The sequence below is a fragment of the Cetorhinus maximus genome, chromosome 5 (genome assembly GCF_964194155.1).
Source record: "Cetorhinus maximus chromosome 5, sCetMax3.hap1.1, whole genome shotgun sequence".
Taxonomy (NCBI): domain Eukaryota; kingdom Metazoa; phylum Chordata; class Chondrichthyes; order Lamniformes; family Cetorhinidae; genus Cetorhinus; species Cetorhinus maximus.
Window position 1 is genome coordinate 52,361,378 of NC_135883.1, and position 14,502 is coordinate 52,375,879.

General features: G+C 39.1%; 1 protein-coding gene across 4 annotated transcripts in view; it reads left to right on the forward strand.

Annotated features, from left to right (window-relative positions):
• LOC144680647 (peroxidasin homolog) overlaps positions 1-2,385 on the forward strand; it is a 242,312-nt gene extending 239,927 nt beyond the window's left edge. For all 4 annotated transcript variants that reach the window (XM_078541867.1, XM_078541868.1, XM_078541869.1 and 1 more), the window contains one exon: positions 204-2,385. In XM_078541867.1, coding sequence (XP_078397993.1) covers positions 204-329 — 126 coding nt within the window. In that variant the 3' untranslated portion in view covers positions 330-2,385. The remainder of the gene's footprint in view (positions 1-203) is intronic.
• Positions 2,386-14,502: the final 12,117 nt, after the last annotated feature.

Here is a 14,502-nt window from a genome sequence, read left to right on the forward strand (position 1 = left end):
AATTTGTTCAAAAAAGCCTTAATTGATGTTAGCCGGAGGTTATGGCCTGATTGATATTAAATTCCTGTGAGAAAGCAGATAATTGAAAACAGTAAGAGACTAGTTGCACTTCAGGGGGTCCTCACTGTACAGCTGGGATGCAGCGCTTGATTTACTTTCAGTCGTACTTGAAACAAAATCTTTTTTTCTGTCTTGTATTTCAGGCAGGACAGCTTACCTGCTTCGTTGAAACATGTCCACCAACCAGTTGTGCTAATCCTGTGAAGATGGAGGGAGCTTGCTGTCCAGTCTGTGCAGAACAAACCTTGAAACAAGATGAGAGGTCCTAAACCTTCATTGCAAGACTGGAGGGGATGTGCTGTCCTTTTATTTGTACAGTGAATTATGATGTCTGGATGTCAGTGTGCTTTCAAAACTACCCATGAGTATTCAGTCAGAATTGCAAAGAAAACGTCAATTTGAAAAAATCCCACGAAATAGTAAAAGAAAATGCTCAAATGCATGCTTCACATTAACTGATTTTTAAATCAGCAACCCAGTTAAAATATTTTATGTGCATGTACCATGAGTGTACTGTCAAAGAAAACCACAATGCAAAAGTGTTGAAAGGGAAGAAATGTGTTTTATGACAGGGTGATTTCAATTTGTCTGTCAATGTTTTCCTGGTAAGAAGCTTCTCAGGTTAGAAATGCCAAAATGAAAATTGGTGCTACATGTAATTTCTTTTATATGACACTATAGTGAATAACAGGAGGTAACATACCTTAATATTTCCAAACGACTTTATTTGTTTTAAGGCAAAAACTATCTCAAGAACTCCTCTAGCTCAACATATATATTTTTATGTGCTGGTTTTTCTTTTGAATGACTGAGGGAAAATGTTTCGGAGGAGGAAGAAAACCCATCAAAACAGTGGTTTTATATATTTCACTCCTTCTAGAACCCCAGGTATTTTGTGTTTTAAAAACCTAAAGGCTTTCACTCTCCCAAGGTGTTGAGACTTGTATGCAGGCTGTTCTTGTAGTTACTAATGTGAAGATGTTATTCATACCTGTTTGGACGTTTGATACATAGATGCCTACTAATTTGCAGACTGGTGTACATACTACATTGAAAAAGTGCCCGTGCTGTTTCACGAATTGGCACAATATGTCAGCGTTCTCACACAATGAGTAAGATTGACAATTATTTGTCAATCTAGATCAGAGCATTCAAAAAGAAATCTGTTATTTTGTTTTGTCTTTGTGGCCTGGCTACTGAATTTACAGCTCTAACCATTACACCTTATTGGATTTATGGCATTTTGCACTTCTTAATTTTTTGATTACTGTTTTTATGTACTAGTAGTTTTTTACATTGTAGTAATTTGTTACTGTATACAGACATAAGAAATGGTGGGGGTGGGGAGGGAGGTCCATGAAAGGGGTTTCTTGCTCCCTGATTATCCATTGAAAAGCTATGCTAACCAGTGAAACAGTATTAAATGCCATTTAACATTTCTAACCATTGTTTCTTTATTGTTGGGAAGATTTTTTTATTTATTTACTCAGTCAGATGTTAATTGGTCACTTTTAACCATCAATGAAGGACATCTAATAACTTTTTTTTAAAAAATCATCATACCTCAACCTTTCATTTATGGTGCTATTTGATTTTAAGGCAACATTCTCATGTTACTTTAAAAAAAGTAACCATATTTTTTATGTGCCAACCTCTTAAATCTAAGTTTTTTCTTTAACATTCACAAAAGATTTGGGGTAGAGAAAGATCAGTGCATCACAGCAGCAATAAAACCTCACGTGATTTAAGATTTATTTTTAAGTATGTCTTGGCAAAAATGATGAGATGCCAACTATTTACAAGAGAAGTTGAATTTCATGGCATTCAACATAAAGTTACTGACCATTTTTTTCAGGGGCTCTAGGATATAAAGGAGCAATGTAGTATTTTGAAAAATATTTAAGTATTGCTCTGCTTTTTAAAAAGAAAAGTCACCTAGATTTCATTTTTGTTTGCATGTCTGTTTTATTTTTCTTGCAAGCAGGCAAAGGTGCACATTGGACCAAATGGCCTCATTCTGTGCCGTATGATTCTATACAGACCCTGACACTGATAAATGGATTGTTCTGCCAGAACAGCATAAGGCTATTCTACTGCTTTGTTTCGCAATTTTTTTCTCTCATAACAGCAGTGCTGATTTAGTTTTTATACTGACTATTGTCGTCTTTGTATTTGTACACATTTGTGCTGAGACTGAGTGTCTTGATAGCCATATTGCTTTAATGAGACAGAACAGGAACATAGCATAAAACAATAAATTCACCAAAGAGATGTTTGCACTGTGTATTTGTATGAACCAAATTAAACTGACCACATTATCTGACATATGCAGTGTCGTTTTCCTAGTGTCACTCAGTTACACTTAGCACATAAGCAGTTCATTTACAGGTACCAGTGGAATAACCAATCTGCTTTATTTTCAGATGGTGTTTGTTGGCAATCTGTTTCATTCAACATCATTCACGATATTATTTACACAGCACTTGTGGAGTAACCAGTGTGGGGTGTGGGATATCTCAGTATATCAAGGAGATCGGAAAGGTTTTACACACCAGAAGAGCAAATTGTGGATTTCCTTTGTCACGTTAAATATATTCTGCTGCTTGCAACTGAGTATTTCTTTTGATTTGAGTCACCAAGGTGAGTAGATAAAATCCCAGAGAGCATCATCAAAGTAAGGCGATGAGGTGAATCAGGTAATAATAATTGAGTGATACGAAACCTGGGTTAAAAACCTGAATAATGTCAGAAAAGAATAAGAAATTCAATATTTTTAAGGCCCTGGGAAAGATTGGCTGCGATTTTACCTGCAGGGGCAAGCCCCGATGTTGGGATCAAATGTGGCTGCAGCTGGTGGCTTCCTGATAGGCAGCTGCTCTGCCACCAGCAAAATGCCTGCGGCCTTCTGCCTCCATCAATAAATCTCAATTTTGGCCCCTAATCTACCCCACCCTCTGACAACATTTTTACTGTTAATATGCATAAAGAAGACCTTTATGCTGTCTCTTTGCATCTCTTATTTCCTTTTTCACTTCTCACTACTTTCAATATTCAGTCTGATTCTTCCTTATTATCAAGCTGACATCTGACATATGCCCCCCTTTTCTGCTTCATCCTATTCTCTAACACCTTTGTCACCCAGGGAGCTCTGGCTTTGGTTTCCCTCAATTGTAGTAAAATAACAACTGGATGCAAACCATCTTTTTAAAGGCTGCCCATTGCTACAATAAAATCCTCCTCCTCCTTATTCTTCCAATTTATCTGGTTAGATCTCTCTTTAATTTGCTGAAGTTAGCACTCCTGTAGTTAAATATTTCCATTTCGATCGCTCCTTTTCCTTTCTGATAGCTAATCTAAATTTTATGGTACTATGGTTACTACAACTGAAATGATCCCACACTGTGGCATTCTCCAGTTGACCCACTTCATTCCCAAGCACTAGATCCAACCATTATTTCTTCCTATTTATGCAGGAAGTATACTGGTCAAGATGTAGATTTATTGACCGACTATCTTTTAGGGATTGGCGTATGTAACAATATGATGGAAGAGTTGCATAAATCTGTAATTTTGTCTTAGTCTAGAATAAAACGTTGTAACCACATTACTAAGGAGTCAATTTTTCAATGGGTTGTGAATCTGTATGTCATTGACAACCAGCCAGTTCAAAACTATCAGTAATTAAAGCATAAAGCTAGTTCCACCCAAACTATGGCCATCTGATGCCAAAAAAATACTCTGGACTCTATTCCATGTAGTCACTTTATGAATAATTTTCAACACGCTGTTGCCTGGACTTCCAAAAAGCTTAAGACAATTTGGTGACTTCACCTTCATTGCTGATCTCCTTAAGACCTCCCTATTACTTTGTCTCAGCTTTGCAATACATTCAAATCAATGTAGAGGATTGATGGAAGAACAAGGCAGAAAGTAAGGATGTCTTCATTTTAGTTTCTGAAAGGAATTTATTTTCCACATATGTCACCGCTGCCATTCTCCCTATCATTTCAAACTGGGTTGAAGTAGTTGAACAATTTCATTATGATTCATCGCTTTATAACTTTTCTCTTATAATTATTACTACCTTGATCAAAATGGATGTGGGATTGGTTTGGGTGGAGCCAATATGCAGTGTGGGAATGAAAGAAAATCCCATGATTCCTGCATTGATTGTAGAGGGTACAAAACCCCTCAAAGAGCACTCCAATTATCTACCCAACCTGGATGATGAAAACTGAACATTTGAAGAATACATAACTTTCTGAAGGAAAAATAGTGATTTATAATCACAGAATTCTTCAATTTTAGTTTTATTTTTGTGAAAAATTTGTGATTTTTTTAATGTTTAATGTTGGGTGAATTGGAGAAACAAATGTGAAAGTTTTAGATAAATGGGTAGAAATTGTACTTTGCTGTGCCTGCCTTGTGAGCATTAAACAGAAACAACATGGACCAATTTAAGTACCAAGGCCCCATGTGAAAAGATGCCTGGGTCAATATTGGGTCAGACCATTTGACCCAAGTCATGGTTTAAAACAGGTATTAGGTCTCTCCCATACCTAAATGAAGGGCCTAACGTTGGTTTTAGGCCACCTGACAGGGGTGAGCCTTCTCCATTCAGGATTCTTTATGGCAGCCACCAGCAAAAGGTAAGCCATGTTCTCAAACTCATTAAAAATTGTTCATGTGACATAAGGAGGAGAAGCAGGAGTGCTCCCCTGCCCCACCCCCTGTGGGAAGATGGGAATTGGCCATTGAGAACAATTGGTCTTGTGTCAATTGCCATTTGTGGAAAGAGTTCCAAACTTCTTATAGCCTTTGCATTTAGCAGTGTTTCCACAGACTGCATAGCTTTGCAATCAAACCCCAACTACCATCCCAATCCTACCATTTGGTCATAACTTAGGGCCACTACCAGCCAAGGAAGCAACCTGAAATTGAAAAAGCTGAAATGGACAAGCTACCAGAGCTTGAGAGCTGGATGAAGTTGAAGCCCAAGGTCTGAACACTGATTTGGGACCCAAAAATGGGCCCAATTTTCATCCCCGCTCTCTCCCACCGCGCTCCCACCACTCTCTCTCTTCCCCCCCACCCAAAAAAATTTTCATCCCTGCTCTCCTCCTCACCCCTAAGCATTTATTTGAAAGACAGCAGCGTTGATGTTATCAGTATTCAATGTTTTTGAGGGCATTTAAAGAAGGAATATTACACGAGGACTTCTCACTAGTTGAAATACAAAAAGAGGAAATGCAGCTTTTTAAAAAGCTAGGAGAATTTTTTCCAATTCAATTCCCAAGTAACAAATGAAAAGGATGGATTTTCAAGAGATAATAAAAGAACATCAGCAAATTCTGAACAAATGAGTCAAAATCAGGTGATATGTTATGAGTAATGCGGTTGGTAAAGCACAATTATTTAAAATTCCCAGAGAGGAAACAACTATCATAACCTATAATTTTAAGTGTTATATTTGAGCAACTCTAAATTCAGGAATCAGACCACCAGTTCTCGAGCCTTTACATTAAACTGAATGAAACATTTTATTAATTTACATAGGTTACAATATATATACACAAGGCTTCAAATTACTGCTATCACAACTTTGAACAAATTCCCAAACTAATCTGCATTAAGGTAGCAGCAACCTTAATGTTGTTTAAGACTTAACCAAACACCAGGCAAAGCATTTTCACCTTACAAATTCAAAATAAGGTTCTTTTCACTTTGGTTCCTGTGGAGACCGTTGGAGGCTTACAGGTGCCTTTTGATCTCTCATAGCTTCTGCCCTGCACACATAAAACTGCCACCCCCATTGAATGTAAATTCTCATTGTATCATCAACCTCTGAACTAAACCTCTCTAACAATAAAACCCCTTTTGTAGTACCAATTTTATTAGTAATATAAACACATTGCTTGGTATCTGCTAGATAGGTGTCAGCTTTCACCCCACTTCTTGAATGCTTTATTCAAAAAATGCAAATATACTCTACCTCTCTGTTTACGTCTCAAAACTAGTACATACCAAAGCACCCAGACTTAGCTAGGTTTAATCCAATTAAGACACACCCACAGACTAAACCTCTATTTTAAAAAAACATTTCCAATAATAATATACACAATAGCTTCATGACGGATAACTGATGTGGAATCATATGGTTAATTTTAAACATAAAGCTTTCATTTATAAAGTTGCTGAAATAATGGATCCATCTGCTGGGATGACTTTAAAAAGCTTTATTTGCCCAGGCTGTAAAATATGTAGTTTTTTTAAACATTAAATTATGCAACATATAAAGAAGAAAAATCTAACAATGTGTATGCAACTCAACGGTAGACCTCCTATTGGAAATAAATTCGGTCCAAATCCATGCACAGAGCATTCTCAAATGGTTCAAAGATTGAGATTTACTTTTTAAAAATTAACAATCAATCTCAAGTCAATTGCTGATTGCAGAAGAGCGTTCCAAACTTCTACTAGCCTTTATGTGTAGAAGTACTTCCACAGGCCCCACCTATCACTGGACCACTCCCCCCCCCCCCCCCCCCCAATCTCCTATCAGGGCCTCTACCAACCAAGCAAGCCGAAGTTGGGAAAAGTTGAAATGGGCAAGCTGCCAGCACTTGAGCATAGCCCAAAGACCTCAGCACTGATTTTGGGACCTGAAAATGGACGCTGATAAATTTTGCTCCCCGCCACCAGCCAAAACATGTTATTTGTTTTGTAAAATCATGTTCATGTTATCACCATTCAAGAGCTGTCCTGCTTACTCATCTTTTCAGTGGAGCTGACTTTAGAATTTGGATTGACATATTTGAGTGGAGTCAATATTGCTTTGAACTTTCTGTAACTTGGTACTTTTATAAATTTAATGTGCCTGTATCTGGTTTAAATCTGAATCTGTTATTTCCTGGTTATGATGTAAACACTGACACTTCCAACAGAAAATGTGAATGTTTTTTGAAAGTCAAGTAATGTGTTTGCTGTGGCAACCTGTCACTGATTCAGGACCAAAATTGGTTTGAACTGAAAGTGCTTTACATTTAAGTAGTGTTACATTTTACATCACAGAAGATACCGAAAGCACTGGCAAAATTGAACCTCAAGAAACCAAGACAAATGAGCAAAATTATCCAGATTACATTGTCAGTGGATGGCCGAGCATTCTCTCTCTCTGTTTCCAGAACCTAATTTTTTCAGTCAAAAAATGCTCCATTAAACTTAACCATAGAGTAACCTTTTCTTTGTGGCACTCTTGCACCTATCACTCACAATTTAATGGTCAATTACCTCATACCAAAAACTTTTGATGGCATAATCTTGTAACAAGCAACAGTCTGAGCTTTGTAATGGATCACATTGGAAACATTCAAGAGATTATTCTCCAAGTCTGAGAACAGTTAATATTCTTGGGACATGAGGAGGAGGAAACTTCAAGTAGGCTTCATTAAAACTTCCTAAGATAATTTGACCTGAGTGAGACCATCTGTAAATGTGGGCAATATTAGGATTTTGCCCCACACAGTTGATCTTGACAGTATCTTTAATGCTTGGCAAGCAAGATGGGGGAAAAAAAACTTTAGGGGTTTGCTATTTTTGAAGGTTTGTATTGTTTTATTGGTGACCAGATTTTGAACAATTTTGGAGTGTTTCACATTCCATTACTTCTGACACTTGAGCCTGTTTCCCTCTCATGTACTACTGCTAGTTGGATTTACTCATCCCCCTCAGTGCGCAATGTCACAAAAATACGCACAACTATGCTTGCAAACTCCATGTACTCTTGCGCTGCTTCAAACCCTGTAGGACAAACATACAGTCACAAATATGTAAAATGTGGCAATGTAACAATATAGTCTAATAGAACTGAAAGAAAATTGGTAAAGAAAAGAAAGGTAGACATTTACCTTGTAGAAGTTAAGGGCAGAATTTTGCGCTTGATGGGTGGGCGGGCCCCACCGGCTCAGCAGCGGGCGGGCAGCCGATTGTCGCCGCCGAAACGAGCCCTGCCGCCATTTTAAGTGGGCGGGCCAATTAAGGCTCATCCAATGGGCCGCCTGACGGGAAGTGCTATCCGCTTCCTGTGTGCTGGGGTAGGGTGGGTGGGTGGGGGGGGAATTCCCCAACTGTCAGCATGAAAGAGCGCACATCTCCCTGAGGCAAAGTGCTGCCTCAGGGAGATCGCTGAAAGGCTGGCAAATATAAAAAATAGAACAATAAAAAAATCATTAACATGTCCCCCTCATGTGAAAATGCCACACGAGATGGGACATGTTAATGAAATAAACAAAAACTTTATTAAACATTTTTAAAACCACTATCAAACCTCATCCTGCCACTGGGTGAGGTTTGTAAAAAAACGCCTACCTGTTGGGCCCGTGCCTCGAGCTGAAGTTCGCATGGGCCCCTCAAAATCGTCGACGATTGGTAAGTTAAGGGCCTTAACGAGGCCTTTAATTAATGGCGGGCGTGCGTCCCACTGCATAGTGCGCCCGCCGACCGAAATATCACGATGCCGTGCGCTGACGTCGGAATATTTTAAGCGCTGGCGTGTGGGGTCCGCCACCCATGCGCCAGCCAGAAGATTCTGCCCTAAGAAACCGTCACCCAATGAAGAACGGCAGCTGATTACAGATAGCTCCAGATGCTGAGAATTGTTCCTGGTGAACTAGTACGTGATATATTTTTCTGAATTAATTACAGCCGTATTTCTTGCAGTTCACAATGGTACAGACGTGAGAGGCCCCAAAGAAATGAATCTTAATTTTCTAGTTTTCAGTGCATGTGAAAACATTGCAAACGCAAAATATGCTGGAAATATCCAGCAGGTCAAGTAGCATCTGTGGAAAGAGAAACTTAGTTAACGTTTCGAGTCAATAACTTTTCATCAGATGTTGCCTGACCTGAGTATTTCCAGCATTTTCTGTGCATTGATACTGCAGTTAACTTCTCTGGAATTGAATTATTTGTTACAGTCTAATAACTTTGCTACAGCATTATTGGTCCTTTCCTATTTCAATTAAAAGATTTTGCCAATTTTCTTGCACTCCATTTTGGAACTCATTATAAGACATTACTAAACAAAAATATCTAAATTTTTCTTTCTTTGGTGATGTACATTTTTATCAACTGTCATGCACAGTACAGGCATGATGATATTACAAATTTTAAAGCTTTTTTTTTAACATGGATCCGATGAACTGTTACGGTGGCTGACAAGGGGATCAGGTGATGTTTGCAACTTCAACACAGACTATCAAGCTTCCAGAAAGATCCAAATTGAATCATAATGGTTTGAGGTGTACCCCATGAATGGACATACCTAAACAGAACTCTTTTGTGGAATTCTTGCCTGCCATTGTTGAAGCTTACCCCAAAACACAGAGTCAATGGATTCCTAGACTCTGTCTCCAGGTTTGCAAAGTAACAAAGGAAAGCTGACTAGACCAGTTATCCACAAGCTAAGTGTGAAAGATCACCATTTACTTTCCATTGAAAATCAATGGTTGTTGACCATATTGAAACTGGTTCTCTGATACTGAAATCCTTTTGTTCCAGAACTCGGAAGAGACCTGGGGTAGACTGCAGAATAACACTGACAAGACAACAGCTGTAGAGAAAAGCTGCGTCACCTTTGCCTTCCAAGAACCAAGAGGCTTTAAAGTCTTTTTAAAAGCCTCCCAGTCTGATTCCAAAACATGGAGTTCACTTGTAAAGAAATTGGATCTCCTGATACAACAGCCATGAATGCCTGACTACATGACCTGTTCAACAGTCTTCTCTTCAAAGGAACCCTGCTATTAATCCAGATATCCGGTCCCAGCTATTTGAACTTATCAGAAATATAATTCAAGAGTGGAAAAGCTTTTTTCACTGGACTCTCAAAGACATGTGAATTGTTAATTATTCCTTTGGTTTAATATTTGTAGAAGTGCAATACCTTCTTTAATTGTATCTTGACTCTGTGGTGTGTGACTGACTTAGCAATTGATCTTGCAGGGTGTGTGAATAAACAATCCTCTTTGTTTAAAGTAACTAAAATCTGCTGCAAGTACTCTAAATTGACCACACACTATTAGGGTTTTAGAAACACACACCTTTTCAAACGTAAACCACACTGATTAGGGAGAGATGGAGAGGAAATTGGGCATTTCCACTTACCTCTCCCCCACTGTCCATAACAAAAGCCAGAGTTATGTTATTGTACATGATTGTGACATTTTTGTGGAGATTCACATTGATACATTGTTAATACTTTAACTTAAATCAGCAAAATACATTTAAAAACTGCTTTGTTGCTATCAGAATCTAGGACTTCCAGATCAGAAGTATTATGGGTTACTTGAAGAGTAAAGCTTCCTTTTATCCTGATTCACAATGTGCCTAAATCCCAACCTAAGGCATACACCATCCATGCAACATTTTGATCTCTTGCCTCTGAACATTTGCCAATGATTTATCACTGTGAGCCCTTGCCCAATAAAACACATTTTCTTTAGGATCTTTGGAGAGAAAATCTTAAACTGCAGATCCAAAGCTAGAGGAATTAACTCATCCTGATTCCAACACGAGACAACAGGATCTTAAGTTTACCTCCATGTGAGAGAGAAAGCAAAGATGCATTGTCTAGTAAAGCTGTCCTCTGTCTTATGAATGTGCCATGATGTGAGTTGTAGAAAATTGTGACTATGTAACTGTTGCACCAAACTAATGTACAAGGAAGCGCAGAAGTTTCTGGAAAGGACAATTAGAATTGGGCCTAGCAAGAAAAACTTGCATTTACATCACAAAACCTTATCGCTGAGGAAGATAATTCATTTTATGTTTGTTCATCCATTCAGAAACGCTCTAAAATCCACCTCCCACTCCATTACTGACCGTTTCTCAGTGGTAACACTTTTATCCCTGAGGCAGAAGGTTGTCGGTTCAATTTCCATTCCAAAGATGAACAGATAATCTTGACGGACACCTCAGGCCAGCAGTAAGGTAACAACGAGGTGTTGGAGCTGCTGTCCTTACATATAACATAAAATGTTAAATGGAGCCTTTGTCTGTCCTCTCTAATGAACATAAAAGATCCTGTGGCACTAATTGAAGAGGAGGAGGTAGTTCTGGTACCTAGCCAATACTTATCCTTCAACCAACAAATCATCTAGTTATTTATCTCATTCCTGTTCATAGGACTTTTCTGCGTACACATTGTCTGCTGTGTTTCTCTTTTTACAACAGTAATTGATTGCACTTCAAATATTTATGTGAAGCATACTGGAATATCTTGAGGTCATAAAATATTCTATGTAAATGAAAGCTTTTTGTTCTTTCTGCCCTTTCTTCCAAAATGCATTGCTTTGAAGATATCAATGGATCAGGTGGGCAGGAACATGCCAAATCAAATTCAATCTGGAGAACTGTGAAGTAATGCATTTGAGGAGGGCAACCAAAGCAAGGGCCTACACAATAAATGGTAGGACACTGTACTTAGGTGTATAGAGGAACAGGAGGGATCTTGTAGTGCATGTCCACAGATCCCTGAAGGTAGATAAGCTGGTTAAGAAGGCTCGCAGGATACTTTCCGTCATTAGCCCAGACATGGAATTTAAAAACAGGGAGATTATTCAATGTTAAGAAATACAAATACTTAACTCTGAGGTCAGAATCTCCAATTCCCAGCGGGCCTTGGGCCTTCTGTGCATGCAGGCACCCAGCCCCGCACACATGCGCAGAAGAAAAGAAGTGAAACAGCGTGAAAGTGGAGGTCAGGTGACCTGAACAGGAGTGCCATTTGAGAGAAGGTGCCCCAGGGAGTAGGACACGGGGAGGAGGACAGGGAGAAAGTCCTGGACCCCAAGAAGAAGATCCCAACCAGGGATTGGAACAGGAGGTCCCAGAAGACAGTCCCAGGTGAGGGACAAGGGTAGAGATGGGAAACATATCCTGTTGAGTAAAGTTGAGAGAAAGGAGCAGAGAAAAAAGCTCCAGGTTAAAGAAAGCTCTGCGAGGAGCAGACTTGAAGTGAAATGATCTTGAGAGAAGCCCTGAAGATCTGAGAGGGTAGCCAAATGTTGGTGACTCCGTAAGAGCAACCATTTTGGAGCAGTGGTGTTCTGCTTGGCATAGCCATAGATCTGAAAGTGTGCTTGGAAGGTGAAACTTGAGTGTATGCAGAGATCCAGAGGAAAGAATCTCAGAAGGCAAGATTGAAACTCTGGAGATACATCCTTGTTAAGCTGTTTGAGTGGGAGCAATGTTTGAAGAGAATTCCAAGGCAAGATCTTCAAATGTAGAAATTGGAAACCCTTGTGAGAAGGAAAGAGTTTCAGTGAGACCAGTTGGCTCAGTGTGACAAGCGTCTGGGTGGGTTGTTGAGAAATCTATAGAATCTGCTTTGATCACATCTGTCATTTACTTTGGAGTGTGGTGTGGCTGACCACAGTTCACCAGTTGATTCACAGTACCACATAGTTACCCTGAATATTAGAGTATCAGACAGATATGGTAAATTGTTTTAACTTTCCTAATTTGTACGTGTCTGTAAAGATATAACTGGGGTGAAGGAATTGTGAGTATTTGAATCATTTTCTTGTGTTTGTATTGAAATTTTTCCAACCTTTTTGCCTGGTGTAATATTCATTTTTCCTGTTTAATATATGTTTCATTCTTTGTGTTAAAAGTTCATTAGCAGACTCCTGTGAATTTGTTCAGGAACTTATCTCCACAGTTTCTAAAAAAAAGTTAGGATCTATCAAGCCAGGTTCCACTCTGGGATCTGACTTGTCCAGTGGTAACATCAGCTGGGATCGTAACAAGCAGAACTGTATAAAACATTAGTTAGGCCACAACTAGCTGTGTGCAGTTCTGGTTGCCACATTACAGGAAGGATGTGGTCACACTAGAGAGGGTACAGAGGAGATTTAACATACTTTAATGTAGTTTAAAGCCACATGGAGAGATGTAAAAAATACGTTTGATAAAGCTCCAGCATTTTGAAGCTAACTTATGAACCAGAAGGCATAACAGCACTCCTGAATCACAGAAGGCTATTTGCTGGCATATTTAAAGTGCCACTGCTGTACTTGATACACAAGTTGTTTTTTAGGAATATAGATTTGTGGTTAATATTGATGTTTCTGTTGAAATTCAACTTTATGCATTTTGATGTGACATCTGACAAAAGCCTGCTTTAAGTGTTCAAAATATAAATGTGAAAGGATTAATTCACATGCAGCTCATAAACATCTAAATCATTATGGTTTGGGTGGCAAATCCAGTGAGAATATTTTACTCATGGTTTTGAGGCTGCTGCAAACTGCTAAATGAAATGTTTAATTGAAGGACAACAAAATCTATTTCTGACGTCACAGGAAGCAAATTTTGCATTTTAAAGGAATGTTAGCCTTTCCACATCTTTGCGGTTGACTCAACACTTGGCCAGATCATCCCTACTATATATTTGGATTAATCAAAAAGCACATTCTTGTCTCAGTAAAGCAAAGCTAAAATAGTGCAGCGTGCAACTGGTATTCATAATTGCTTCTCTCACATGCAACAGGCATTGAAACTCAAATTCTACTCATTTGCTCCACATTATGATTGCACAATACAAATATAGATAAGGGAGGAGATTCAACACATCTTAACTCATCCATCAAGGAGGAAAATTTAGGGCAGGACCTTAAATGACAAAGCGGAGTGGGCTCGGGTGTTAAATTCCCCCCCCCAAAATGCTAGCGAGACAAAAATCCAACGTGACCCAGCTCATTTCCACCTTTTACTGGGGCATGTTTGGAGCTGTGCAGGATATTCCTTTGGAGATGTCAGGTCTGTAATTTAAATATGTTGAGAGCCAATTAAGACTTTAACCCAGAATTCTGGCTTTAATAGCCAGCACATGGGCTTCCCAAACTGTGTGAAACTTGTCAGGATCAACAAGGCGAGAGCAAAGCAGTGTTTAATTGCTTAATGAAATCAACAGTTTGTAGATCGACACTGCACAGCTGTTTCCCTGCCTATGTGAAAGGTGCTACTAATAGAACTTGTTCTCAGTGTGCTTTCACCACATCACAGGTGATTTCCAACATTTTGGAAGTCAGTTCACCTCTCTTGAACTTCCCGCCTGTCTACCTTCACTACAGCATGACAGCAATTTATACACTTGGATCTCTGATGAGGAACAAATCGAACAGCAGTGGGAGCAACACCCCCAGCTTCAGTTACCTTCTCTAAATCTACATGCACTCCACAGGACGGAGGGGCGTACACAGAGTTCCAGTTCAAAGAATGTGATACTTTCCCCACAAGAATTTTTTTATTCATTTATGTGAGCATCGCTGGTAAGATCAGCATTTATTGCCAATCCCTAATTGCAATTGAGAAGATGGTGATGAGCTGGGTTCTTGAACCACTGCAGTTCAAGTGGTGTTGGTACACCCACAGTGCTGATAG